The 27,998-nt window shown below is 39.4% G+C and overlaps 2 protein-coding genes across 3 annotated transcripts in view; both read right to left on the bottom strand.

Annotated features, from left to right (window-relative positions):
* KATNA1 (katanin catalytic subunit A1) overlaps positions 1 to 10,589 on the bottom strand; it is a 37,893-nt gene extending 27,304 nt beyond the window's left edge. Inside the window, exons 1-3 of the mRNA XM_022558979.2 lie at positions 10,475 to 10,589; positions 4,380 to 4,554; positions 2,842 to 2,999 (exon numbers count right to left, since the gene is read on the bottom strand). Of these exons, the coding sequence (XP_022414687.1) occupies positions 2,842 to 2,999; positions 4,380 to 4,541 (320 nt within the window). The 5' untranslated portion in view covers positions 4,542 to 4,554; positions 10,475 to 10,589. The remainder of the gene's footprint in view (positions 1 to 2,841; positions 3,000 to 4,379; positions 4,555 to 10,474) is intronic.
* A 531-nt stretch (positions 10,590 to 11,120) lies between these two features.
* The window catches only part of LATS1 (large tumor suppressor kinase 1), a 50,643-nt gene continuing 33,765 nt past the window's right edge, over positions 11,121 to 27,998 (bottom strand). Inside the window, exon 8 of one of the 2 annotated variants that reach the window (XM_089922130.1) lies at positions 11,121 to 18,078. In XM_089922130.1, the coding sequence (XP_089778256.1) occupies positions 18,046 to 18,078 (33 nt within the window). In that variant the 3' untranslated portion in view covers positions 11,121 to 18,045. The other variant, XM_022558991.2, reaches the window with a different exon arrangement.

The following is a 27,998-nucleotide window of genomic DNA, read 5'->3' on the forward strand; positions in this document are numbered from 1 at the left end:
GTCCGGGAAGATCCCACATACCGCGGAGTGGCTGGGCCCGTGAGCCATGGCCACTGAGCCTGCGCGTACGGAGCCTGTGCTCCGAAACAGGAGAGGCCATGACAGTGAGAGGGCCCGCGTACCGCAGAAAAAAAAAAAAAGGTAAATAAGATCAAAAGGGTGGGGCCGATCTCGGAATTAGTATCCTTATTAAGAGACACCAGAAAGCTTGCTGTTCCCTCTGCCATGTGAGGACACAGAGAAGAGGAAGTCACCTGCTCAGGAAGAGTCCTCACCAGGAACCAAATTGGCTGGCACCTTAGTCTTGGACTTTCTGGCCTTCAGAACTGTGAGAAATAAGTTCCTGTTGCTTAAGCCACCCAGTCTGTGGTATTTTGTTATGGCAGCCAGAGTAGACTAATACAAGGGCCAAATGATGACTCTCCAGAAGGAGGGGAAAAAAAAGAAAGTAGGAGTAAGACATATTCATAGGTAAAATAAAATAAAAACACAACTTGACTCATCTATTATTAGTTCTACTTTTGAAATTAAGAAAAAGTAATCATAAATGTGGAAAAATATTCACTTTATTTATAACAACAAAAAAGGGGAGGACTTCCCTGGTGGCGCAGTGGTTAAGAATCCGCCTGCCAATGCAGGGGACACAAGTGTGATCTCTGGTCTGGGAAGATCCCACATGCTGCGGAGCAACTAGGCCTGTGCGCCACAACTACTGAGCCCGCGTGCCCTAGGGCCCATTCTCCACAACAACAGAAACACCGCAATGAGAAGTCCACACACCGCAACAAGGAGTAGCCCCGCTCGCCACAACTAGAGAAAGCCTGTGTGCAGCAATGAAGATCCAACGTGGCCAAAAATAAATAAAATTTTTTAAAAAAAGAGGAAACAATGAATAAGAGCATGATTAACTATGTAGGTTATATCCCTCAAAAGAGTAGCAAACAACCCTTTAAAAGTAGCAGAGAATAAGGTCTAAGATGGCTTATAGATTATCAACGTTTACAATATGAAGAGCAAATTACTTCACCTATCTAAGCTTAAGTGTCCTTATCAGAAATTGGGGCTACAAGTTTAGTACCTACCTTCTAAGACTGTTTTGAGAATTAAGTAATATATGTAATACATGTAAAGCAATTAACATGGTATTTGGTAAGTGTATGATAATCGTTGTCTACTTTTAGGATTTTTTAAGAAAACACGGTACAAGGTTCTATATTATGGATATAGCACAACTACAACTATGAAAATAAACAATGCATAAAAGACTAGAAGTTGCACTAGGATGACTCTATGATTTCACCCCTACTTTTATGCATTTTCCTATTTTTCTTTAATGAGCCTATTGCTGTACTTTTTAAAAAAATTTTTAGTGAATTCTAAAATAAAACAGAAAATATACATAAAAGTACTTAGAGTAAGGGTAAAATTTAGTAAATATTCAGAAGGTATCAGAGTCAGTAATAGAACATTAGTACTTTTATCTGGAGCTGAAGAAAATCAAAGTGGCTAAGAAACAATCAATATCCATCAGTTAACTTTAAACTGGAGGGGGAACACTTTGGTATGGTACTTCTCGAAGTGTGATCCATTGACTACCTGTATCAGAATCACCTGAAGACTTCTGGGCTCCACCTGCTATTACACCAGATTCTCTGGGAGTGAAGCCCCAGAATCCACATTCTGAATGAGTATCCCAGGAGATCTTTATGTATGCTAGAGTTTGGGAATGACTGGTATGGCAGAGTGCCAGCTTTGTAATCAAACACATCTGGATTCGAATCCTAGCTCCACCAGTTATTACCTCTGTGATAACTGGAAAAAGTTACTTAACTTCCCTCTACCTCAGCTATCTTACCTGAAACACAGAAAAAATATGACTTATTTGGAAGGCTTATTGTAAGAAATAAATAAAATAACACGTGTATCCTATATTAGTGCTCAGAACTCCGTGAGCACTCAATATCTAGCACCTATCATAAAATACAATTGAGAATTAACAGTTATAATGATAGAATCTTAAACACCTGAAAAACACCTGAGCAACGTTTTAATGCAAGGTTCTCAAACTGGTTAAGGGACAAAGAACCTGAAAGTCAGTGTTTTTTGTACAATGCTATTTTACACTAATGTATTTAAACCCACAATATAAACTAGGAAATCTATTATGTGAGTAAAATAGATAAATGACACCCACTTGCACACTCGTCAGTTAAAAAATATGCAGTGGAACTAAGCATAATTGGCTCTTTTGCATTTCAGTAAATATCAACTTTCACTAATTGTTCATTTGCTGGCACCAGGTAATAGGAAACTGGGGATAAAAATACCAAAGAAAAAAACCTATAATTGAGAACATTTTATCTTTTCTTTTTTTCTGTGAACTAAAAAGCCCATTTTTAAATTTTAGCAGCAGTATAGCTTGATAAATAGCAGTATTCTGTGATAGCTTTTTGAGAACCACTGTTTTAGTCTAATTCCCTCACTTTACATAACAAAAAGTTGAGCTCTAGAAAGGTTACATGATTTTCCCAGAGCTACAAATAATGATACAGACCTAGAGCCCAGATATTTCAATCTCCATCCCCATGTTCCTTCCATAAGATAACAGTGCCTCCACTACTTCAAGCTCATTCACAAAAGCATATTTTTGGTCTATGTCTACCTAAATTTAACTTACGGAAATGAGGCATAGTTACATGATGCACAATTTAAGAGTTACAAAAGGTATTCAGTAAAAAACCCTCTCCCATTCCCATCTCTCAGTCCCCAGTTCTCTTCCTAGGTAGAACCAATGCTATCAGTTTTCCGTGCCAGTGTGTTTCTTAAACGGTCTCCACTTACCTTCGTTCAACAGGCACAGGCAGGGACCAGACTTCTCCCTCGGACGCTGGAAGCTCATGCTGTGCAGCTTTTAATGGAGTGCTGTCTAGTTTAAAGCTTTCTAGTGTTTTCATGATATCCTTAACGTGTTTAGCTTCCACATTTATTTCCTGCCAAACCTGATTTCAAAGGAGAATAGGGTGCTTTAAATTTCTATAACTAATAAATCACTGCCAAGATTAAGTTGGGCCATTTATTAAAGATGTCAGAAGCCTCCATTTTGACATCAGATATCCAGGAAACCATACCAAAATATTCTGTTGAAATTTTAATAATGGTTCATGAATTCTTTATTTCTAATTGCAAAATTAATTCTGATAAAATGAATTAAGTATCCTGGCTAATGAAGCCATCATGACTGACTTATGGTTCTTATTCAAAATGCATAACAAATTTAAAAGTTAGCTGTAACTTCAAAGTTTGGTAAAAACAATACTTTTGCAAGTTGCGCTTTGATGGTTCTTATGCTACTTAATTGACTTTAAAAATGTTGATCAGAATCCACTAATTTCATAACTCACTAATGGACTGCATCCCACAGTTTGAAAAATAAAGCTTCAGAGGATAAATGGCTCAATCCACACACAGCCAATACATATTTTTTAAAAGCAGTCTTGACTCAATTTTAAAACTACACACACACACACACACACACACACACACATATGAAACACTGAAATGAAGTTAGTAATATTTGGTTTTAAAACTAAATGATTTAAATACCCTTATAAAAAAGCTTAGACTTTTTAAGTAAAAGCTGCTGGCCTAAGAACAAAAGGTCTTAAAAGTCTTTCAGTGACAAATTTAAGACTCTTTATGAAATAAAGTGTTTTCCCCTTCTAATGTAAAATATGCAGAGGCAGACTTAAGGAAAGAAGTTAAGTTCAAAGAGGTAGAATATTTCTCTCTTTTAAAGAAATTTAGGACAAATATGGAATACTATGAAAAAAGCAGTTTAGTAGAATCTGAGGGATAATACTCTACCTAAAAGACCAGCACAAAAAGACTATTAATTTCTATAATATTTCTCTCCTATGACATTGTTGAACCCTATTATAAATGCCATATTCAACTGGACCTGTTTATAGTTTCTACCTATAAACTTTTACTGGTCCTCAGTGGCTGAAGTTCCTCAAGTGGGATGCAAGTATGGTCTGCTTTATGATGTTCTATAGAGAATATGGTACTTGTGAGATTCAGGTGTCATCTGCAGTTTCAATAATGGCTTAATAAAGTCAATTCTAAGTTTACCAGGTAAAAATGCGATCTAGAAAAAAATGTGAAAACCATTACTATTAGATTCCAAAAATTAGAATAACTGAGAACTCATCATACTGATGATGGCGAATATGGACTAATATAATAATCAAGTTTTAAGAAACATTATATACAAATCCATGTAATAAATTATACACTCTTAACGTAAAGCTGCAAAAGCACTACCTATTTACATCTGAGTATTTTAAACTATTAAAACAAACATCAGTCATGTTTCTTACCTGTTGCCATTTCTGCTGGAGGTATGTATCTTTGACTGAGTATAGATACTTGTTCATTTGATCAAGAACTCCCTGATAATAGACCATTGCAGAGTCATAATTTCCCAGCAATGCATATTCACGGGCCAATTTTACATTCTCACTAATCATAAGAAGACTCATGCTCAATTATAAGCTAAAAAAGAAAGAAACATTTAATATTACCTCTTAAAAATAAGTACTACAAAGAGTTTTTTAAAAGTATACTTTCCAAGGATCCCTGAAGACACTCACAATGTACTTTCCATCTCTATACATTTGTTCATGCTAATTTCCACTCCTTCAAAGAAATTTCTCAGGTTCCCACAGTCAAACCCTACCTATGTGTCAAAACCCCACTCAGATGGCAATTCTCCCAGTTATGTCAACCTTCTGAACTTCCCAGTTCAAAATAAGCCCTCCCCCTTCTAAAGTCCCCTGGCACTTTACTGGGGCCTTCATCTCAAGGCACTTGTCTACCTTGAATCTCTAAGTTCTTTTAGAGCAGGATTTACAGAGGAAAGGTCTGAGATGGTAACTTCAGTGCGTGACATACAAGTCTTATTGAACATCTGCAGAACAAATGTAGAATGTTAGATCATTTTTTGGAGGGCCCTGTGACACAGCAGAAAACACACGTGTTTTGAGGTTAGAAGAATCTTGGTTGGAACTGTAATTCTGCCACCTTTGTCAAGCCCCTTAACTTTAATGAACCTTAGTTTTTAAATCTGTAATTGGGATAGTAACTATTTCCAAGAGTTGCACTAGAAGGAATAAATGGCTATTCAGAGTCCCTACCATAGTACTTGGCAAAGAGTAGGTCTTCAATAAATGCTAAATGCATCTTCCCTGAAACTTTCCATATACAAGAACTAAGCATAGTCTTTGTACTTAGTAGGATGTGCATATATGGATACGGGGTTTTTATAGGTGGGTTTTTACCTACCCTCTAGACAGAAGCTAATTCCAATTACATAAAAATTGGCCCAGAAAACAAGGGGAAAACGGATCAACTTTTTATGAGGTGAGAATCACCTCAATTTCAAAACTAATTAACAGCAATAAAAAGTCTATTTCACTTATGAACATGATGTGGTAATCTTAAATAAAAGATTAGCTAACTAAAAAAAAGAAAAAAAACGATTAGCTAACTAACAATGTATCAGCGTGCAATACACACACACACACACACACACACACACACACACACACACACACACACACTTTCTCTCTCTCTCTCTCTCTCTCTCTCTCCATGACCAAGACAGGAATGCAATTATAATCTAAGTTGAGAAAATCCATCCTTGTAATTCCTCACACTAACGGACAAAAGAACTTCATACAAAATCATACAAAAATGGGTAGCGGGCTTCCCTGGTGGTGCAGTGGTTGAGAATCTGCCTGCCAATGCAGGGGACACAGGTTCGAGCCCTGGTCTGGGAAGATCCCACATGCCGCGGAGCAACTAGGCCCGTGAGCCACAATTACTGAGCCTGCGCGTCTGGAGGCTGTGCTCCGCAATGAGAGGCCGTGATAGTCAGAGGCCCCGCGCACCGCGATGAAGAGTGGCCCCCACTTGCCGCAACTGGAGAAAGCTCTCGCACAGAAACGAAGACCCAACACAGCAAAAATAAATAAATAAATAAAATTTTTTAAAAAATGGGTAGCACATAAAGGCATAAAGCGTAATTCATGGAAGGGAAATCCCAAATGGTTACAAGTACAGATACTAGTAATAGAAGAATGCAATGAGAGACCCCTTTTACATTTACCAGATTAAAAAAATTAATAAATCCAATAATACTAAGTATTGGCAATTATTTGGGAAAAAGGACATTCTCACATACAATGTGTGGGCAGAAACTGGTATAATCATTTTGGAGAGCAATCTGGCAGTACTTTGAGAAATTATGTATGCATATATCCTACGACCCTGCAACCCTACTTTTCTGTAAATATTCCAGAGGAAATTTCACACAGATCCACAAAGGGACTTGTTTTTGGATGTTAATGACAGAACTGTTTGAGAAATCAATAGCTGGAGGTAATCTATCTATTCCCTGCTAAGAAAATAGATAAGGAAATATGGTGGATGCACCCTATGGAATACTACGTAGCAGATAGAAGCAATGAACAAAATATGCAAATAGCAACATGGATAGATCATCAAAATACAGGGTTGGGTGTAAAAAATACTTAGACATAGAACAAGGTCTAAGTGCCAAGATCATTTTATAAACTTAAAATCATGCTATATTTATTGGGCTGGCCAAAAAGTTTGTTCGGGTTTTTCCGTAAGATGTCGTGGAACCTGTACGAACTTTTTGGCCAACCCAATATATATGGTGAATAAAACACTCTTTTTTAAAGGACACATACACACCGAAGAACATATATTAAATATATTACAGTGTCTGTGGAGGGTGAGATAGGGAAATATGAATGAAGAAAGAGGATGGAGGGTAGGGGAGTAACCAAAAATAAATACAACAAAAGAAGGGCCTTATATCCATCAATAATCACAGAGGGCCTGTAAGGTGGCTCTCAGTGACCTCTGCTTCCTAGTGTCCATACCCTTATGTAATCATCTCCCCTTGAATGTGGGCTTGTAACAAACAGAATACACAAAAACAGTGGAACATCATTTCTGAGATTAGACTGGGACTTCCACCTTGCTTACTATCTTTTGCTCTCTCGTTGGACTACTCTAAGGGAAAACCAGCTACCATGTTGTGAGTTGCCCAGTGCAGAGGCTCACATGGCAAAGAACTGATGGAGGCCCAAGGGCAACAGCCAGTGAGGAACTGAGGCCCCCAGTCCAACAGACCAGAGGAACTGAATCCTGCCAACAACCATGTGAGGGAGGCAGGAAGTTGGATCCTCCCTCAGCTGACCCTTGAGATAAATGCAGCCCTGACTGATACCTTGACTATAGCCTGTGCAAGACCCTGAATCAGAAGCACCTAGCCAATTATGCCCAGAGCCTGACCAAAGAAACCGTGAGACAATGAATGTTTGTTGTTTTAAGCCATTAAGTTTTCGGGTAATTTGTCATGAAGCAATACAGCTATGAACTAAGGTCTATAAGTAATTCAAGACTGAGTATCTGGGGTCCAAAAGAAAAGCAAAAAAAATCCCATGACTGAAAAGCATGACCACTGATAATATTCCATCTTTTTTTTTTTTTTTTTTTTTTTGCTGTATGCGGGCCTCTTACTGTTGTGGCCTCTCCCGTTGCGGAGCACAGGCCCTGGACGCGCAGGCTCAGCGGCCGTGGCTCACGGGCCCAGCCGTTCCGCGGCATGTGGGATCTTCCCGGGTTGGGGCACGAACCTGTGTCCCCTGCATCGGCAGGCGGACTCTCAACCACTGTGCCACCAGGGAAGCCCATAATATTCCATCTTAATAAGAGCTCTGTGGTCAGGGACCATGGTTCTCTGCTATTTTATGGATATATCCCCAGCATCTAGAACCATGCTTCCTTTCACACAGCAGATAGTCAGTAAATCTTCGAATGAATGAATACTGTCAGTTTTTGTCTAACTACTAAGATTTCTTACTTTTGTCCAGTTTCTGACCCTCAGCACTCTCACACTGCTTGATCCTCAAATCACCCCTACCAGAACTGTGCGACTGCTTTTGCTCTGAAGCTATATATGCCCTACAGTGACGCCTAGTCTGAGCAATAATGTTATAAGGGTACAGCTGGAGCTGGCTGCTGGCAGTATATCGCTGATCTGGATAAGCACAGATAGCAAGACTCTAACGTCTCTTCCTTCTCTCTCTCTTTTCCTTAACAGACTCCCTCCAGATCTTTCTTCCCTTTCCCCAAATAAAAAAAAAAAAAAATCTAAATTGTTACTTATATATAGGTTGTCCCTTTGTATTTCTGAGGGCCAGGGCTCAATGTTCCAAAATTCACAGAAGTCACTCCAGGCCTTCTCTGAAGGTTCTGTGTTATGGATACTTCTTTCTAGTCAGATAAAATTCCTGAGGAGCCAATGAATCGACATTTTCTAACAAACAAATGTAAAGTCAATCCAAGGCCACATTAAAAATGACCTGAAAAATTCTTGGTTATCAAAGAAATGATGTGTTTACTGAAAATGTATCAAAATACCATGCAATGAATAAATGTTAGACAAAAAACAAATTTTCCTATTCTCTTAGTATCACACATTCTTCTTCTCAAATGAACGTCAACACTGTAAATTTATGAGATTCTTCAATTTTCAAGAATATATCCTTATCATTGCCAAAATTACACTTTAGGAAGACAGAATTTGGGTCTACCTGACACAATATCTGGCAGTACTTGAAGAAATGAATATATGTGAAGAAAAGCCTATAGACCAAAGTTTAACCACAGTGAACTGTAAACACTACCTGTTGGTTCAATTAATAAAACAAAAATGAGATTATAAAATTATAAAAACTGAGACTGTCCAAAAACACAGACTGTTGGTCTTTAAAGAGCTTATTAAAGAGAAAAATAAACATAAGCATAGGCGATGCACGCTTTATCTTACAGCAAGCTTTTCCTTTACATGATCCTTCCTATCAGAACCACCCTTTTGCTTAAGTGTACTGAGTATTTATTTATCTTAATGACTAAATTCATTTATTTAAACTAAGTAAGATGCAACATGAAATTTTAATTCAAATAACAGAGTCAAAATTTTTTAAACACTAAAAACTCAATATTACAGCAAAATTTCTAGCAAACTTAATGTGATGCTGTGTGGTCCACAAAGAGTATCTTTTTAAGCAGTCAAACAGCTAAAAAACAAACAATCCAGAACCATTGTTGTAAACAGAAATTCAACATTGTTTTTAATACAGTAAATTCTACAAGATTCTCTAATCCTTAGTATTTGTCAGAATTGTGATACCAGTTTCAAAATAAGATGCAGAATCCGTTGTAGACTATATAATATGCCTAATACTGAATCTATAAAATGCAAAACGGTCTTGAATAACCAATGCCATAAAGGAGCTTTATATAAATTTTCATAGTCTAAGAATGCTGGAAAGTCGATTGGCACTGCCTTTTTTTTTTTTTAAGATATGAAACAAGTCACAAGTTATTAATACTAATACAAGACAAAGAGTTTTGCCACTATTTCTTTGTGTGAGAACTCAATGATTACAAAAACCATCTCCTTTGGAAAAGAAAATAAGGCTGCACACTGAGATATTTAGGCCTGTATGAACATCACAAGAATCTTTCAATACCTTGGTGTTCTAGCATTGTGACTATGGGGCAAAGATTTATCGCACACATTCTAAAACGTTAGGAATGTTCTGAGCAGTATCTAAAGGTCTGATTTCAAAGAGGAAGACAAATGAGCGCTTTCAAGAGAGGAGCAATGTTAGTAACTGATATAAATGTTAGTAACTGATATAAAAATGGCACTTCGCAGTTAAAAGAGAAAATTATTTTTGACTAAATAAGGGCCTGAGACTATCCACTGCAAAGCATTAAGGATCCACGTTCATCGCTAACTTCAGCACCATATAATATACAGTATGAAACAAAGTTTCGAGGGATACGTTTTGTAAAAGGTACCGACTCTAAATAAAAAGGGCCATAGCCTCCCAGAGGACGCCCGGCTCCAGAATAAACTAAATAAGAAAGAACATCCTCAGCAATAGCACACCTACCTAACAAAACATAAGAAAGGAAGCTGCATCCCCAAAGTCAAGGCTTTTGGTGTTTTTTTTAGGGTAGAGGGTTTCGGGCGGGGGCGTGGACGAATTCGGGAGAGGACCCGTCAAAAAAGCAAGGAAATAAAAACAGGTTGTCTCGGCCGGAGACTTCTCCAAGGAGACAGGCCTAGAGTGGGATCGGCAGGAGCCCTCAGAAGTCTCCGGCCGGACAAGACTCCTCCGGTAGGGGGACCGTCATCCGAGCCACAGGTGTCAGCGACAACAGCAAGGACCTAGGACCTCGGCGCAGGCACCGGCAAGTTCACAGCAGAATGCGCAGCGGGATCGCATCACAGGCTCCCGAATCCCTCGCCAACCCGGCCACGTGGGTCGGGGATTCCCAGGAGACCTAGAGAGCCAACACTCACCTGTGTCTCCGAGGCTCCTCGGGAAACCGCCCAGCGGCAGGCGGAGCGGGAGGGCCGAGCGGGGCACCGGGCAGCGATGAAGGAGGGCCCTGCCCTGTCCTGCCCCAACCACCCTGTTTTGTGCGCACGGACCCAGCACTGCCTGGTCACCAGTCTCGGGGCGCTGCTTCCACTCGCCGAGAATTTGAAGGCAAACCCGCCAGGGTCACTTCCGGTGTTGGGGGGAACCTCGGTGACTCCGGCGCAAGCTGGGCTACGCCCCGGGAGCGAGGACGCCGGGCGGCGTGCGCGCGCCTGGCGCCGGTTGGGCGGGGTCGACAGAAGTGGGGCGGGGCCGACGAAGGTTGGGTGGGGCCGACGGGGGAGCGCCTGCGCAGTCCCGCGCCACAGCCTCCCGCGCGGACTGGGCAGGGGCGGGTAGTAATGACCCAAATTAGAGCTACCGTCTTGTGTTCCTCAATATGTTTTTCGCAGTGCTTCCTCACTTTTCCTCCCCCTTGATTTTCATCACTCTCTTCAGAGGTTAGGAGGTCAGAGTGTCTATTTTACAGGTGAGTGTCAAGGGTCAAACAATTCGTTTGTGACAAATCCTGTTCTAGAACCAAATACTCAGAATTTGGCTGAGGCGCTTGTCACGACATAACATGAATAAAATAGAGAATGGGTAAACAAAGGTATTCGGACACAATGATGGTGGAATTTTATATTCTTGATTTTTTTGGTCAACGTATTAATGCAACCAGACAACAAAATTATGTTCCACGATGTACAGAAACATAGTACTCGACAGTACTAGTGGCCATGCTTCCTCCAGGATCTCCATCCTCTACTTCCAACTAAGGTGGCATAGAGGGACTTAAGACACGTTATCCTCTAGGAATGCATGGTAATTAAAATTCTGATTTTAAAACATTCCATTAATTTAACACAGACTTATATAAAGGCAATTCAAGGGAAATACATCCATTCAGTCCACAGATGTTTACTGAGCAACTAATACATGCCAGACAACATTGTAGGCATTGGGTAAACAGTGGTCAACAAAATAGAATGTTTCATGAAGCTTAAAGTCTTGTAAAATTCTCAACTAAGTAGAAAATAATAGTTTCGCTATGATGGATTTGAACTCTATTGTAATGTAAAGTATAATTAGTATAGGAAAGTATAATTAGTATAGCTTTTTTTTTTTTTTTTTGCAGTACGTGGGCCCCTCACTGTTGTGGCCTCTCCCATTACAGAGCATAGGCTCAGCGAGCCCGCTCCACGGCATGTGGGATCTTCCCTGACCGGGGCACGAACCCGTGTCCCCTGCATTGGCAGGCAGACTCTCAACCCCTGTGCCACTGGGGAAGCCCTAGTATAGCTTTTTGAAATGAAAAAACAATTCAGGGAGGTACAGGTTAATTACCCTAGTTAGACTGAATCAACCTTCATTTTTTATATGAGTGAAAAGGTATGTTGAATTATAAAGGCAATTTATAGTCTAAAAACTTCTCAAAGGGCATATAATGAATACATATTACATGACTCCATTTATATGAAATTCTAGAACAGGCAAAAGTAGTCTGCAGTAACAGAAAGGTGGTTAGTGTTTGCCTGAGGCTGGATTGGGGGCTGGGAGAAGTGAGGTGAAGGACTAGACTGCAAGAAGGCATGAGGAAATGTTTTGAGGTGATGGAAATGTTCTATATCTCAATTAGAGTAGTGGTTAAGCAGATGTATATGTTTATTAAAACACTGAACAGTGCACATAAAATGGATGCATTTTATTATACATAATTTATACCTCAATGAAGTTAATTTTTAAAATTAAAAAACAAAAAACCTCCAAACAGTGGCTTACATTTACTACTTCTGTTTCTTCACTAGTTGTACTAGTCTAGGAAGACTAGGGTACCCTGTAGTAACCTAAATTGAAGAGGTTTCAAACGCCAGGAATTTTTTTCTTCTCATTTACTCTATATGTTCATGGTAGAGTGGATGCGGGCACTGGGACCCTGGGCAGTGGAAAAAAGAAAATGCGATAACTTGCATAACTTCTGCCTGGATATAAGACGTGCCACTTCTGTCCACATTTCATTGGCCAGAGCAAGTCATGTGGCCAAGCCTGATTTCAAAGAGATGGGACACTGAGCTCTACACTGTGCCCTGAAGGAGAAACAGAATATTTGTGTACCACCCTCATGACTACTACACTAGTCATTTCTTCTTTTACAGTGTGGCTTCTACAACCACCATCCCCCTCAAATGATTGTGTCCAAACTGGGACTCAGAAAAATTGGAGATTATTTTTTCTGGTGAATGGTGACAGTAATTTGGCAGGATCATAGGACACATACCGGAAAGTTAATGAAAAGTAGGTAAAAAGGTAGGTGCCAGGGCTTCCCTGGTGGCGCAATGGTTGAGAATCTGCCTGCCGATGCAGGGGACAAGGGTTCGAGCCCTGGCCTGGGAAGATCCCACATGCCACGGAGCAACTGGGCCCGTGAGCCACAATTACTGAGCCTGCGCGTCTGGAGCCTGTGCTCCGCGACAAGAGAGGCCGCGATAGTGAATGGCCCCCGCTTGCCACAACTAGAGAAAGCCCTCGCACAGAAACGAAGACCCAACACAGCCATAAATAAATAAATAAAATTAAAAAAAAAAAAGGTAGGTGCCAGTAAAGAGTTTAAATTTTGTTCAATAGGCACAAAGGAGCCATTGAAGGTATTCAAATGAAGGCATAATTTAGATAGGAAACAGGAAGATTGATTTGGCAACTGTGAGTAGAAGGGTTTGGAGGGGAGAGAGAATAGATTGGGCGACTCTTGCGAAAGTGTTGTGACTCCTGGAATTACACAGGAGGGAATGACATGCAGACCATTTCTTGACATTATGTATTTGCTGTCTCTCTTGCCCCAGTAGGTAAACTTTAATGAAGTTAGATACTTCCTCCATTTGACTAGGGCAATGTCTAGCATATTGCAGACATTAATTAGATATTTGTAGAATAAATACATTAAATCAGTAAAAAATAGAATTTGGAGACACTTTTTACATTTCATCAGAGAAATCTAAAAGGACTTTCAGGACTAGTTTCACTCACCTGGTTATTGCAACTGGCAGTCCTCCTCTACCTCCTTCAAAACTTTGAGCCATCTCTTGGGATACAGAGTATGTATAAGACTAGAAAATTCTAACCATGATTAAGAATCTGCTAAAAAAAAAAAAAAAAGAAGAGGGAGTTCTTTGGTGGCCTAGTGCTTAGGATTCCAGGCTTTCACTGCTGTGGCCCAGGTTAAGTCCCCTGGTCGGGGAACTGAGATCCTGCAAGCCGCGGATCAGAATCTGCTGAATTTTTAGATTATGTCACAGTTTTTGCAGCAACAAACTGAGACAGATCCTCAGTGCTGTTCACTAACCTTATGCACATTCTTCCTAAATAATAGCTTCCATCACAGACCTGCTACTCCCAGATTGCTGAATGCCATAGGAAAAAAAAAAAATCACACCACCTTGAAGATTGATGCACCACAACTGCATGATGTCTAACCCACCCGAAACATATTTTTCTGCATGTTCCACCTCAGTTATCTCTCTTACTCTTCACATTAGTTATTTCAGACTTTCACCACTGTCCTCATGCCAGCCACATACCCCTTTCTGCCCTTTCAGCAAATCACTATGTCTCCACCTTCAGAGAAAATAGAAGCTGTCAGGTTGAAATTCCCTCAACTTGCTCAGTGAGGCAGAGACTGCCATCTGCCCACCAAATACACATTTTCCTTGGTAACAGAACCTAGCTTGATTAAATTGGGCTGCCTGGAATAAGGACTACATTTTCCAGACTCTCATGCAGCTAGGTGTGGCCGTGGATCTAACTTCTGGCCAGTGGACGTGTTGTATAGAACTTTTAGGAAGGTACCTTACAGGGAGAGGCCCTAAAAATCCCCCTTCCAGTCACATCATCCCCTCTTTTCACCAGGTTAGAACAGGGGAAAAAATGGATAGAGTATAAGCAGCCCACTACTGACCATAAATGACCTTTAGGATATAAGCCATGTGATGAAGATAGCAGAACTGAACAGACGAAGTGTGGAATGACCTTGTGGAGCTGTTATAGCAGGTGTGGACTGCCAACTCGATATTGTCTGTCTAAGCAGTCGTTTTGGGTTTCATATGCAGCATAACCTAATCCCAATACTTTGACCCTCCAACTTAACAAATGTCTCTACCTCACTCTTGCCCTTTGGTTTTGCCTCCTATCTCAAAGAAAGTGTATCTTCCTTTGTCTAAGCCCCATTCCTCCACTTGAACTTAAAGATTTTATTTTTTATTTCCATTTTATGAATTTATATTTGGATAGGCAATGCATTTACATGGTTCAAATTCAAATGATACAAAAGCTTATATAGTGGGAAGTCTTTCTACTATTCTTGCTACCTTAGAAATCCAGTTCCCATCCCCAGAGATAGTAACATCAAACTCGTTAACTACCTTCCAGAGATACTTTTATTATACATGCAATTAAATAATGCAATTTATTAGACCTCTCATGAGCTTTCTATAATTTGCTAGTTTATGTCTTCAATCAAGGAAAATTTCCTTTTGGTAATTTCTTATAGCTTCTATTTTCTTGTTGGGATTGCCTATTTGTACATTTATGAGAATGTTTTTCTTTACATCGTCATGCATAGTTATAAGAGCCATTGTAATATCTTTGCCAATTCCAGATGTTGGAAATAAGATCTTGGGGTCAGCCTCCAGTGATTGTGTTTTCTCTTGAGACTAGGTCATATTTTTATATTTCTGTGTATGCCAGGTAAGTTTGGATTGTATCATGGATGTTGGATATATTAAGTTACACTCTGGATTCTGGGATATGCCTCTGGAGGTGTTCTGCTTGGTTAAGCAAGCAATTAACTTGGTTTAATTTTCTTTCTGTTGGGCAGCATCTCAAATGTCAGTTTAGTTCTTTGATTCTTAGGATGCTTGGATTCCTCCCCACACATATGTGGTTCGTGATTCAGCTAGAGATTTGGGCCATTCTCAGGCAAGATATCATAAAAATGAGACACTCATCTAATGCCATTCCTCTCTCCCAAGTGTTGACTTCCACCCAGAATCTGCCTGCTCTTGGTTCCACTTCTGTATCTTTAGTTTTTTTCCCCCTGAATTTATAGTCGTTACATATGATAAAGTCAATCCATCAGGAGCTTACTTGGTCATACTAGAAGCAGAATCTAGAATTATCTTTCAAGTATGTCATTTGGTTGACAGTTGGATAATAAACTTGAAGGACCAGAATGAAGTCCAAGACTCCAGTTAGGAAGTTATTACAATAATTCAGTCAAGAGTTGATGAAGACCTTCACCGGTCAGAATGGCCATCATCAAAAAATCTACAAACAATAAATGCTGGAGAGGGTGTGGAGAAAAGGGAACCCTCTTGCACTGTTGGTGGGAATGTAAATTGATACAGTCACTATGGAGAACAGTATGGAGGTTCCTTAAAAAGCTAAAAATAGAACTACCATACCACCCAGCAATCCCACTACTGGGCATATACCCTGAGAAAACCATAATTCAAAAAGAGTCATGTACCACAATGTTCATTGCAGCTCTCTTTACAATAGCCAGGTCATGGAAGCAACCTAAGTGTCCACTGACGGATGAATGGATAAAGAAGATGTGGCACATATATACAATGGAATATTACTCAGCCATAAAAAGAAATGAAATTGAGTTATCTGCAGTGAGGTGGATGGACTTAGAGACTGTCATACAGAGTGAAGTAAGTCAGAAAGAGAAAAATACCATATGCTAACACATATATATGGAATCTAAAAAAAAAAAATTGGCTCTGAAGAATCTAGGGGCAGGACAGGAATAAAGACGCAGACGTAGAGAATGGACTTGAGGACACGGGGAGGGGGAAGGGTAAGGTGGGACTAAGTGAGAGAGTGGCATGGACATATAGACACTACCAAATGTAAAACAGCTAGGGGGAAGAAGCTGCACAGCACAGGGAGATCAGCTTGGTGCTTTGTGTCCCCCTAGAGGGGTGGGATAGGGAGGGTGGGAGGGAGACACAAGAGGGAGGGGATATGGGGATATATGTATACGTATAGCTGATTCACTTTGTTATACAGCAGAAACTAACACATCATTGTAAAGCAATTATACTCCAATAAAGATTTTTTTTTAAAAAAAAGTGTTGATGAGGGCCTTAACCAAATTAGTTTAACCAAACAATGGGGATGAAGATGATGAATTAGAGAAAAATGCACCAGGTAAATAACCGAATTTCATGAATCATTGCATGGGAGACAGGCAAAGTATAAAATGACCTCAAATTGTTTTGCAAATCAGATTATACACGAACACAAAGTACACGTTAGTTGGGGTACAAGTTCAGCAACAGTAACAAATGGTATATATATATATATATATACATGAATTTTTTTCCTTTTAATATTCTGCAGTTAGACAGACAGCCCTGCTTCATGCCATCTTTCAGGTAGCCAGGTTTTATTCATTTTGTTAATCCACCATCACTAGGGTATTTTCCTAGATTTTATGGGTCAATATAAAGTCATGATTCTATGTTCCATCCTGTGGGAAGAGGGAAGGAGCAAGTGAAGGGCAAACAATATCAACTTTAGGTGTATGAAGTCGTTTTTTTTTTGCAGTACACGGGCCTCTCACTGTCGTGGTCTCTCCCGCTGTGGAGCACAAGCTCCGGACGCGCAGGCCCAGCGGCCATGGCCCACGGGCCCAGCCGCTCTGTGGCATGTGGGATCCTCCCGGACCGGGGCACGAACCCGTGTCCCCTGCGTTGGCAGGCGGACTCCCAACCACTGCGCCACCGGGGAAGCCCTGAAGTAGAATTTGCATATGTCACATCTGCTCATATCCCAGTGGCCAAAACCTAGTCATGTGGCCACAACTAATTACAAGGGAATATGAGAAACATGGGCTTTAGTGGGACAGTTGAAACATGAACAGGGATGGGGGCTCTATTAGTAAAAGGAAAACTGAGAGAATGGAAGCTGGAGAACAAGAGCAGCCTGTGTCATTAGTCAACCCCTCTGGGAGCTAGGAACTCTTGAGAATTCCCCTTTTCACTACAGAACAAATTTAACCCTCCTCCAGGGAAAACAAAGTCCCACCCAGACTGTGAATCCACCAAAATGTCCCGGATCTCTGGGTGACTTTATGTAAGGGAGAAGGAAAGACTGGATACTTGGGAGGACAACTGCCTATGTCTCAAACATAAATTTGATATCTTCCCTTTTGCCTTCACACAAAAGCAGATACATTTTCTGTGTATTTGTCTTTGGCATAACAAGGTATGGTCACAATTTTAAGCATGCCAAACATGGATCCAAAATGCAGTAAAATGAGAGAGCCAATGAGCTAGACGCAGGGTCCCACAATGGCACCCGTCAGCACCAGGGTCCACGCAGTAGAACAAGCTCCAAAGAACGGCTGCCACCAGTGTCTATGTTCCCAGGGTGAGCCGCAGCTGCCTCCCATCTCAACAGGAGACTCTCCAGGACCAGGAGTGTATGTCCACCATTCAATCATCTGCTAGAAGATGGTGTGGAAGTCACGGAAAAGTAGCTTTTGGGCAAAGAAAGAAATTAAATTGTGATGCAGGTCTGCTGAAACCACAGCTAACCTGGCTGAGAGCTCCTGGACGACGATGATGACATATGAAGGCAAACACATTGTATTAGAGACATTTTCTCTGGAACATATCATCAGAATTAAAAAGGAAATTGGATTCCATGGAGTCCTTATCACTTCTCACCCACCAAAAATATGCTAACTAAAAGGACAAATAAATACATTAATTGGAAATCTTAAAAAAATGTAGTAAAATGAATCATAAGCATAATGCAGTTTGCATGAGCTATACAACAGCCTCATATAGACCAAATATAAATTTACAAGTGGGACTTCCCTGTAGGTCCAGTGGTTAAGACTCTGCGCTCCCAACGCAGGGGGCCTGGGTTCGAGCCCCGATCAGGGAACTAGATCCCGCATGCCGCAACTAAGAGCCAGCGCAGCCAAATAAATAAATATTTAAAAAAATTGTTTACAAATGAGTGCAAACAAGAGGATAAAAGGAGACCTAAGAATGATGGTAGGGACTTTCCTGGGGGCACAGTGGTTAAGAATTCGCCTGCCAATGCAGGGGACACGGGTTTGAGCCCTGGTCCAGGAGGATCTCACATGCTCCAGAGCAACTAAGCCCGTGTGCCACAACTGCTGAGCCCATGCGCCACAACTACTGAAGTCCTTGCACCTGGAGCCTGTGCTCCACAACAAGAGAAGCCACTACAATAAGAAGCATGTGCACTGCAATGAAGAGTAGCCCCCACTCCCTGCAACTAGAGAAAGCCCAGGTGCAGCAATGAAGACCCAACGCAGCCAAAAATAAATAAATTAAAAAAAAAAAATGATGGCAATGCTTGAAAAAGGGGGAGAAAAAACCCTAAATATTTGTTCATCTTTGTAAAGTTGATTTAAGATGTAACATCAACATATATACTTTATTTGGTAGGCAGTTCATGTGATAAAGTAAAAAGATTATAAATAAAGGAAAAGAGATTAGCTAATAACTTCACATTTTAAAAATTACTAACTGGGCTCAAATGATACTAAATGCAGAGTTCAATAATTAAAAAAGGTTTAAATCTGTGATCTAAAGGGAGCCTTTAACATGAAATATTTATTGTACTTATACTGGGCAAAACGAAAACTTTACTGGGCTACACTTTTAGTTTGCCTTAATTTAAGTAGGGATTATCATTAGCTATATATGTTTTAATTTCAAAGCACCAAATTTTTTTTTTTAAAGAACTTTAGTACTTTTTTTGTTTTTTATCTTTGTCTGCGTTGGGTCTTCGTTGCTGTGCGCGGGCTTTCTTCTAGTTGTGGTGAGCGGGGGCTACTCTTCGTTGTGGTGCACAGGCCTCTCATTGCGGTGGCTTCTCTCGTTGCAGAGTACGGGCTCTAGGCACGCGGGCTTCAGTAGTTGCGGCACGCAGGCCCTAGCATGCGCGGGCTTCAGCAGTTGAGGCGCGCAGGCTCTAGGGCGTGTGGGCTTCAGTAGTTTTGGTGCATGGGCTTAGTTGCTCTGCAGCATGTGGGATCTTCCTGGACCAGGGATGGAACCTGTGTCCCATGCATTGGCAAGCAGATTCTTAACCAGTGTGCCACCAGGGAAGTCCTTAAATTTTTAATCATAAATTTTCTCTGAGAATAAAAAGATTAAATTTTTGAATTAAAAAATCAACTTACTTAACTAAGCAGCCTAAAAGTCAGCCTTCCACACATAATTTAAAGATTTGAATTTTGCTTTTTTTTTATTATGATCCCAGCAAATGTTACACTAGAGAAAATGATTGGGGAAATACAAATAGATTCATTAAGAACACAGGCTGATTATTCGTATCTACTACATTCAGAAGTATGCAAAACAATTTAGTTATATTGCAATGCTGTAACTCCTTTTCCTAACAAAGCATTATTTTATAAAACTGTAGTGTTGTATTGATTCAATTTTAATACAAAATACTTATATACATAATACAATATAAAAGTAAACTGTGGTATAGTGCCTTCACAAAGGGATCTATTAAGGCGCTTTACAAATACACCATTATGTTGATCCAAATTACTTTTTGTTTTAGATTAAAACAAACAGGCTAAATGTTTCACTTTAAATACCAAAGGGATTTTTGTTTATTTTTGTTTATTAAAGAAAAATTTCTAAAGTACCTTAGGTAACAGCAGCAGCAATATCTAAAAATCCTCCCACTGTATTCTCTAATTTCAACATATTATTAAGTCAGAAGAAAACATTTCCACTCACAGTTTTGCACTTTGCAACAGCAGAAGGTAATAACTTTTTAAAAAAGTCAATCTCAAAGTGACTTCTTAGTCATACATTCTATAGTTTCTATTACAAATAAGGTAGAAAAGATACAGCAACAGGGCCTGCCTTAGGACGTCACTGGACAATACATAACTGTATCTACAATTACATAATTATAGAACACATTTCATAAATACCACTGATATGCATAAAAGGGGTGAGTATAAGAAAGACAGCAAGTTTTTTTTTAATGAGTGGGAAAATTATTTTAAAAAGAAAACATCAATGTTTTCACTCCATTTCAATTGAGAGCATATAGATTTTTGACATCGTTCTCATCTTTTTGGTCAGGAAGCACCAGATTCTATACTGGAAGATCTGGATATAGTTTGGGAATAAGACAGCTAATAAGTATATCCAAACTGCTAAAAATGCAGATACGAAAGGCTTGTACACTGCTTCAGATAAACACAAAAAGCTTATACTGTCAGAGGAAGTTTAAAAGAATACAAAATTTGTAGTGTCTGTTACATTTGAGGAATAAGGGCAACACAGATTTTGGGGGGAGGGAGGGGGAGAAGACAGCACCTTAGTTTTCCTACAATGTAAATGTAACAAAGTTGGTTTTGTTCTGTATTGCACCATAGTCCAGAAATAAAACAACTAAATGGAAATTTCAATAAATCTGACTGAGAAAGCCCGAAGAACAAGGGGGATAACTTAAAAATTTGAGTACTGAGCTAGACAGTTCTTGAACTAATTTGTTTTGCATAGAATTTTACAGGACTAATCAAACGTTCCATGAAGTGAAGACTGCCATCTTATATAGTGCATTTTCCTACAATCCTCTGAGTAGAAGTCCTTCAGAAATATTTATTAAGCTTGTAACAAGCCAAACATGTATTTCAGTGCCCTCAAAAGGGTGTGTTTAAAATGTCTTGGTGCTGTACCAGCAAGAGAGGCAGTCCTAAGGATATCTTATCACATGGTACAGACCTTTCACACCATAAATTATCAGTGTTTATACAAGATGTGCTAATCTGAGTACTAATTAGTAAACTTACAGCAAAGTTCCTAGTTTAATATATCAGTGTTCTTGCAGGACAGAGGTCCCTAACCAAGAGTTTGTGACAGGTTTCAACACATCCAAAATCCCTAAACTGCATGCAACATTTTGTGCGTATGTGTTGATGTGCATTTTTCTGGGAAGAGAAGCCACAGCTTTCATCAGATTCTCGGAAGGGCCAATGACTCCCAAAGACCTACCATTACATAGTGGCTAATGCACTGGTTTACAAGCTGAGAAGACCAACTATAGAAAGGCCACCTATAGAAAGGAGGGAAGTGTGAGCTAATAAACCTTTTTTGCTCTCCCCAATTCAACCAGAACAGCTTTGCCTTTAATTTTACTTGCATACATGATTCCGTTAGCTTTTATTTGAAGAAAGCTGTAAGTTTGAAAAATCACTAAAATTATGCTTCTTCTCCACAAATATTGTTTTGATGAAACAATTCCCTATCAGTGGAGCTTCAGGAAATAAAATACAAATTTTACTAATGTGAGAATAGAGCCCTTTCCCCCTTCCTAAAAGTTAAGCTAAATGTATTTTGGTATGAAACCACAAGTTGTCCTTATACCTAAGTATTATATATAACAGTAATGCTGAAAAACATACTGTTTAACCTTAATAAGTTAGGAGGTTTTGAATTTTCCTAAGACCACTATGTATTTTTTCCTAATTACTAATGGCCACCTTAATTAGGAGTTAAATAATTTTTTTTTCACCAATTAATCTCTGCCTACAGGTAAAATATTGCCAAATAGCCACATTTTCTTTTGCCAGTAACAATCTGTGTATGCATCTCTGTTCTGAAAGAGGAAAACTATAACATTACTGATGACATAATCAAAACTGTCACTATATAGAAAAAGTACTTTTCTAGTAAGTACCCACAAATAATTTTTAATTAAAGTTTCATATGAAGCTGAAAATGATCTCTCTGCTTAGGATGTGGAACTTTTTTTAAATTTCAAAGTAAAAATATTAGCTTTTAGTATTGAAAATTTTAATTTATGGCAGCTTTGTTCCCTTTAAAAACTGAAAGCAGCATTAAAAATACCAATATGAAAAGAAAAATGGTAGTGCTTTGCTTCTTTCAAAGCCAGTAATTTTCTGAGATATGTTAGAAAATTAAATATTCCACAGATGGGATAAAAAGATAAACTGCACTAGTTTTCATTTGGATGAGCATACTGTTTCAACCTTGTATTTCTTAGTTACAAAATGTGAATTATACAGATTATCATTAGCCTAGGAACACTCACCACCATGATGGCTTCATTTCTATAGCTTATTTTTTTCCAAAAACAAATTATGGGGGAAGAAGAAAAAAACACCTCTGTAAATGTGGGGTATATTTCATATTTGGTTAAAGCAAGATAAAACTAAAACTGTCTTTCAAAAAATTTTCAAAAATTCTTGTTTTTTTAAAAATTATTTAGCATATGTACAAATAGATATCAGGCTTCTCCTTTTAAACAAAGCACTATTTTTTATTTTAAGTACTTTAAGTACCAAGAACTGACTATAATATTCAGCTCATAATTTACTTTATAACAATTTTTTTCTAAATTACTGATTAAAAAGGCTGGAATAAATTAACATTTCAAAAGGATTTCCCATAATTTAGGAACATAAAAAATTGTACACAGAGCACACATACATAGCTCTGTTACATTTGCATAATTTTACTCTCAGAGCTTCAAAAACCCCTGCGTTTCAGGCCTTTTTGCAAAGCCTCATTACAATTATTTCCTAGTGTGTTAAACATACACTAGGTCACGATTTTTGATCTCTGAGCCTGTGTGCTGATCATCTTCATCTGACTGTTGCTCTGGGCCTTGTGAATTAATATATTCATATTCAATAGGCTTTGGATAATTATATGGGTAGCCATTGTCATCAAAAAACCTCCGAAAGGTAAATTCATAGAAAGCATGTTCAGGGTGCTTTCCATTTTTATACCATCCGTTCAGAGTGTCATTTACATTTTCTTCTTCATTATCATCACTCCGTAACTTATCAGGATCAACAGGATCAAAATTTGATGTATCTGTTGGGTGTGTGATTTTAGGAATGTATGAAGCAGATTGCTGTCTCAGGTCACTGGAAAAATCAATTGTTTTAAAAAACGGATGAGCTTTTATTTCATCAGCACCATTCTTGCCTAAGCGATCTTCTGGTCCTCTGCAGAGTTTAATAATAAGATCAGAGGCTTCAGGACTCAGTTTAGCTTGCGGTGGGATATGAAGAGATGTTTGCCAGTTGATAACCTTTAAGGAAGATTTTTAAAAATTAGAAGGAAAGAAATAAGAAAAACAAAAATTTCCTCCAAGTTTCAAATGAAAAAATCTTACTGGACTATCAGTATTTTCTTAAAATAAATTGCATTGTATTTCACCTTCCTTACCTTTTTATTTTACTTCATTTTTTTGGCCATGCCGTACAGTTCGTGGGATCTTAGATTCCCCCATCAGGGATCGAACCCAGGCCCTTGGCAGTGGAAGTGTGAGTCCTAACCACTGGACCGCCAGGGAATTCCCTCACTTTCCTCACCTTTAATAACGAATCGGTGGGAAATAACTTTTCTTTCCATTCCCTCCTCTCTAGGCAACTTATACTCATATTACATGACTCACTGTAAGTTTTAGTTCCCCTGTTAAGACCTTCAACCTACGGTAGAAATGACTTTCTACTGTGCCTCCCCAGTTCTATATATTTCCTTGTAGCATAATGTCTCTAATAATTTGTGGTATCTATTTATGTCTGTGTCCTACTACAGTATAAAATTTCATAAGGCTATAGACCATGTTTTGTCTTTGCATTTCCCAGTGTTTGGCAAATTGCCTGGCACATAATTAATAGATATTCAATACACACTTATTGTTTTGAATAAACTGGAATGAGGGAGGGAGAAAGGAAGGGAGGGAGAGAAGGGGTAGGTCTCCATAAATATTTATTAAATAAATGAATAAATGAACTTCATTCTTCCTTATTCATATATGAGCTTATCAGCGCTGTGTAGGGAAGAAAATGAAACCCCCTCTTCAATAACCAAAGTAAAAACTCAATGGACCCTTTAGGCCTTGGCGCGTGACTCGGCTCAGTCCAGTTCAAGATGCTGATAAACAGGGCTGGTGCTTGAAAGCTTTTTGAGGAGATAACATGTATTTGAACATGTTATGATTGATATATACAGAGTAGAGGTTTTTGCTTACTGTCCCTTTCATGGTGGTAGCAGGGGAGAACTTCTGAAAAGGTGCCAAATATGTGCAAGAACATGTATCTGCCTCATAGAGAATTTCTGTAGAATTCAATTCCATTTAAACTATTTAAAATCATTTTTCTGCCAACCAGCCCCAGCCTGAAGCCCAACATGGTAAGTAGACTAGCTATCCTAGCAATACAGCTATCCTAAGACAACTCTGTCAGCTGTTTTAACTTACAAAGGTTAGTTCTAAATCCCATTCTTTTGACTATTCTAAACATTGTATGTTTCAAAGTATCCTTTTAAAAACTTGGTTTTTTGTGCTTACATTTTTTTCTATAATAGATTATTTTGATGATTAAATTTGACCCCTTTGACAGAAAATGGATTAGTGGATTCCTAAGGATCAGGGAGGAGTTTGTGCATAGGGTTTCGGGGGCGGGGTGGGGGGCGGGTGTTGAAGAACTGTTCTACACTTTGATTATGGTGGTGATTGCATTTGTCAAATTTCAGAGTGAGTTTTACTGAATGTAAATTCAACGTGAATAAACATGACTTTAAAAACTTAAAAAAAACAAAAAACAAAAACTCAATGGATGGGCTCAACCAGCAGAAAGGAGATGTCAGAGGAAAGAATCAGTGAACTTAAAGAAAACTCGATAGAAATGATACAATCTGAACAACAGAGAGAAAAAAGAGTTTGAAAATATGAGAACCTCAGTAACCTGCGGGACTATACCAAAAGGTCTAATGTTGGTGTCAGAGTTCCAAAAGGAAAAAATATGTGGTACAGAAAAAATATTTGAAGAAATGATGGCTGAAAATTCTCCAAATCTGATAAAAGACAAACCTGTAAATTAAAGATGCTGTTTGGTGTCAAGAGACACCAAACAGGACAAGCCCTAAGAAATCCATGCCCAGACAAATCTTAATTACAACACTGAAAGCTAAAGAAAATTTCTTATAAGTAGCCAGTGAAAAATGATGCATTACTTGAGGGAACAATGATTTGAATTACTGCAGATTTCTCATCAGAAAACTATGGGGGACAGAAGTGGACACGTTTTAAAGTGCTGCAAGAACTGAAACCCAGACTTCTATTACCAAGTGATAATATCCTAAGGAAGGTGAAATAAAGACATTCCTAGATGAAGGAAAACTAAAATGATCTGCTGTAAGCAAACCTGCTCCAAAATATTTGCTAAAGGAAGTTCTTCAGACAGAAGGGATTGATAGAGAAAGAATCGTAAAACATCAGGAATGCGGGAAAGCAAGGAAAATGCTAACTAGCTGCGTAAATGACTCTATTCCCATCTTGAGTTCTTTAAAATAAGCGGATGGTTGAAAACAAAAACTGTAACATTGTTGGATGAGGCTTTTTATTTTTTTTGATGTGGACCATTTTTAAAGTCTTTATTGAATTTGTTACAATATTGCTTCTGTTTCATGTTCTGGTTTTTTTTTTTTGGGCCAGGAGGCATGTGGGATCTTAGCTGCCCATGCTTTGGAAGGTGAAGTCTTAACCACTGGACCACCAGGGAACCCCTGGATGAGGTTTTAAATGTATGCAGACGTGATGTATAAAAAACTAAGACACGGGGCTTCCCTGGTGGCGCAGTGGTTGGGAGTCCACCTGTCAATGCAGGGGACTCGGGTTCGAGCCCTGGTCCGGGAGGATCCCACATGCCGTGGAGCAGCTAGGCCCATGCGCCACGGCTACTGGGCCTGTGCTCTGGAGCCCGTGAGCCACGACTACTGAAGCCCGCGTGCCTGGAGCCCATGCTCCACAACAGGAGAGGCCACTGCAGTGAGAAGCCCACACACAGCAACAAAGAGTGGCCCCTGCTCTCTGCAACTGGAGAAAGCCCGCGCGCGACAGCGGGGTCCCAGTGCAGCCAAAAATAAATAAATAAAAATCAAACAAAAAAAAACCTAAGACACAAAGGGTAGAGAATGAAGGGACCTATATGGTAGTAAGGTTCTACACTGAACTTTTAGTGGTAAGATACTGATTCTAAGTAGACAATGAAAATTTAGTATGTATCTTGTAATCACTAGAGCAACCTCTAACAGAACTATATAAAGAGATAATAGTCAAAAACACAGTAGAGTGAGATCTCATGGAAAATGGCAAATAGGAAGCCTCAGTGGTCAGTCCCTCCACAAAAACAATCATTAAACTGAGAAAAAAAAATTCAACTCTTACCATAATCAACCATTTTGGTACTGTGGAATCTGACTTGACCCTAAGAGCAACGAGGGGGGTGCTTCATGAAGGGAAAAGCTGCTAAAACTTGGTAAGATAGCAGTGTGCATGAACCAACTACCATTCACCATTGCTCAGCCCCACCATGGTTATGGAGAGGGCAGCCCATTTTCCTGGTATGGTGCCAAGGTAGGCATTAAGGACGCTGCCTTCCAAAAATTTGAGGCTGTGCATTTTGGTTGGTCTTGGTGATTCCCTGAGAGACCAGTCCAGAGGCCTGCCTTTCTTTTGACCCTCTCAGGAATACTTAAAGAGAGAGACATGCTTTTCTTTTCTGATACAGGCATTTAAGGAAACCTCTATCAAGTCACTGGATTAGGCTGTTTTTCTTTAACTTCTGAGAGTTCTTAAATAGTCTAGAGATAAGCCTGCTGTTGGGTATGTGACCTGCAAGGATTTTCTCCCAAACTGTAGCTTGTCTTTTCATTGTTTGACTATGTCTTTGGCAGACTGAAAGTTTTTAATTTTTGATGAAGTCCAAATTCTCAACCTTTTCCTTAACGAACCATGATTCTGATGTCATTTCTAAGAACTCTTCACCTAAGCCCAGGCCATAGGGATTTTCTCCTACATTTTCTTTTAAAAGTATAGCCTTTATGGGGCTTCCCTGGTGGCGCAGTGGTTGAGAGTCCGCCTGGCAATGCAGGGGACGCGGGTTCGTGCCCCGGTCCGGGAAGATCCCACATGCCGCGGAGTGGCTGGGCCCGTGAGCCATGGCCACTGAGCCTGCGCATCCGGAGCCTGTGCTCCGCAACGGGAGAGGCCACAACAGTGAGAGGCCTGCGTACCACAAAAAAAAAAAAAAAAAAAAAGTATAGCCTTTATATTTTATCTAGATCTATGACTCATTTTGAGGTAATCTTTGTGTAAGGTGTGAGGTTTATGTTGAGTCAGTATTTTTTGTATATGGCTGACCAATCTTTCCATCACCATTTGTTGAAATACCATCCTTTCTCCATTGGTACCTTTGTCAAAGAACAAATGGCCATATTTGTGTGGTCCTATTTCCCTATTCACTATCCTGTTCCATTATCTGTGTGTGTATCCTCTTGCCAATATCATACTGTCTGGACTACTGTAACTTCATAGTAAGACTTAAAATCAAGTAGTTGATTCCTCAAA

This window comes from Delphinapterus leucas, chromosome 12, assembly GCF_059928025.1.
Source record: "Delphinapterus leucas isolate spDelLeu-1000000601 "Yukka" chromosome 12, BTC_Dleu_Yukka2, whole genome shotgun sequence".
In the NCBI taxonomy this organism is placed as follows: Eukaryota; Metazoa; Chordata; class Mammalia; order Artiodactyla; family Monodontidae; genus Delphinapterus; species Delphinapterus leucas.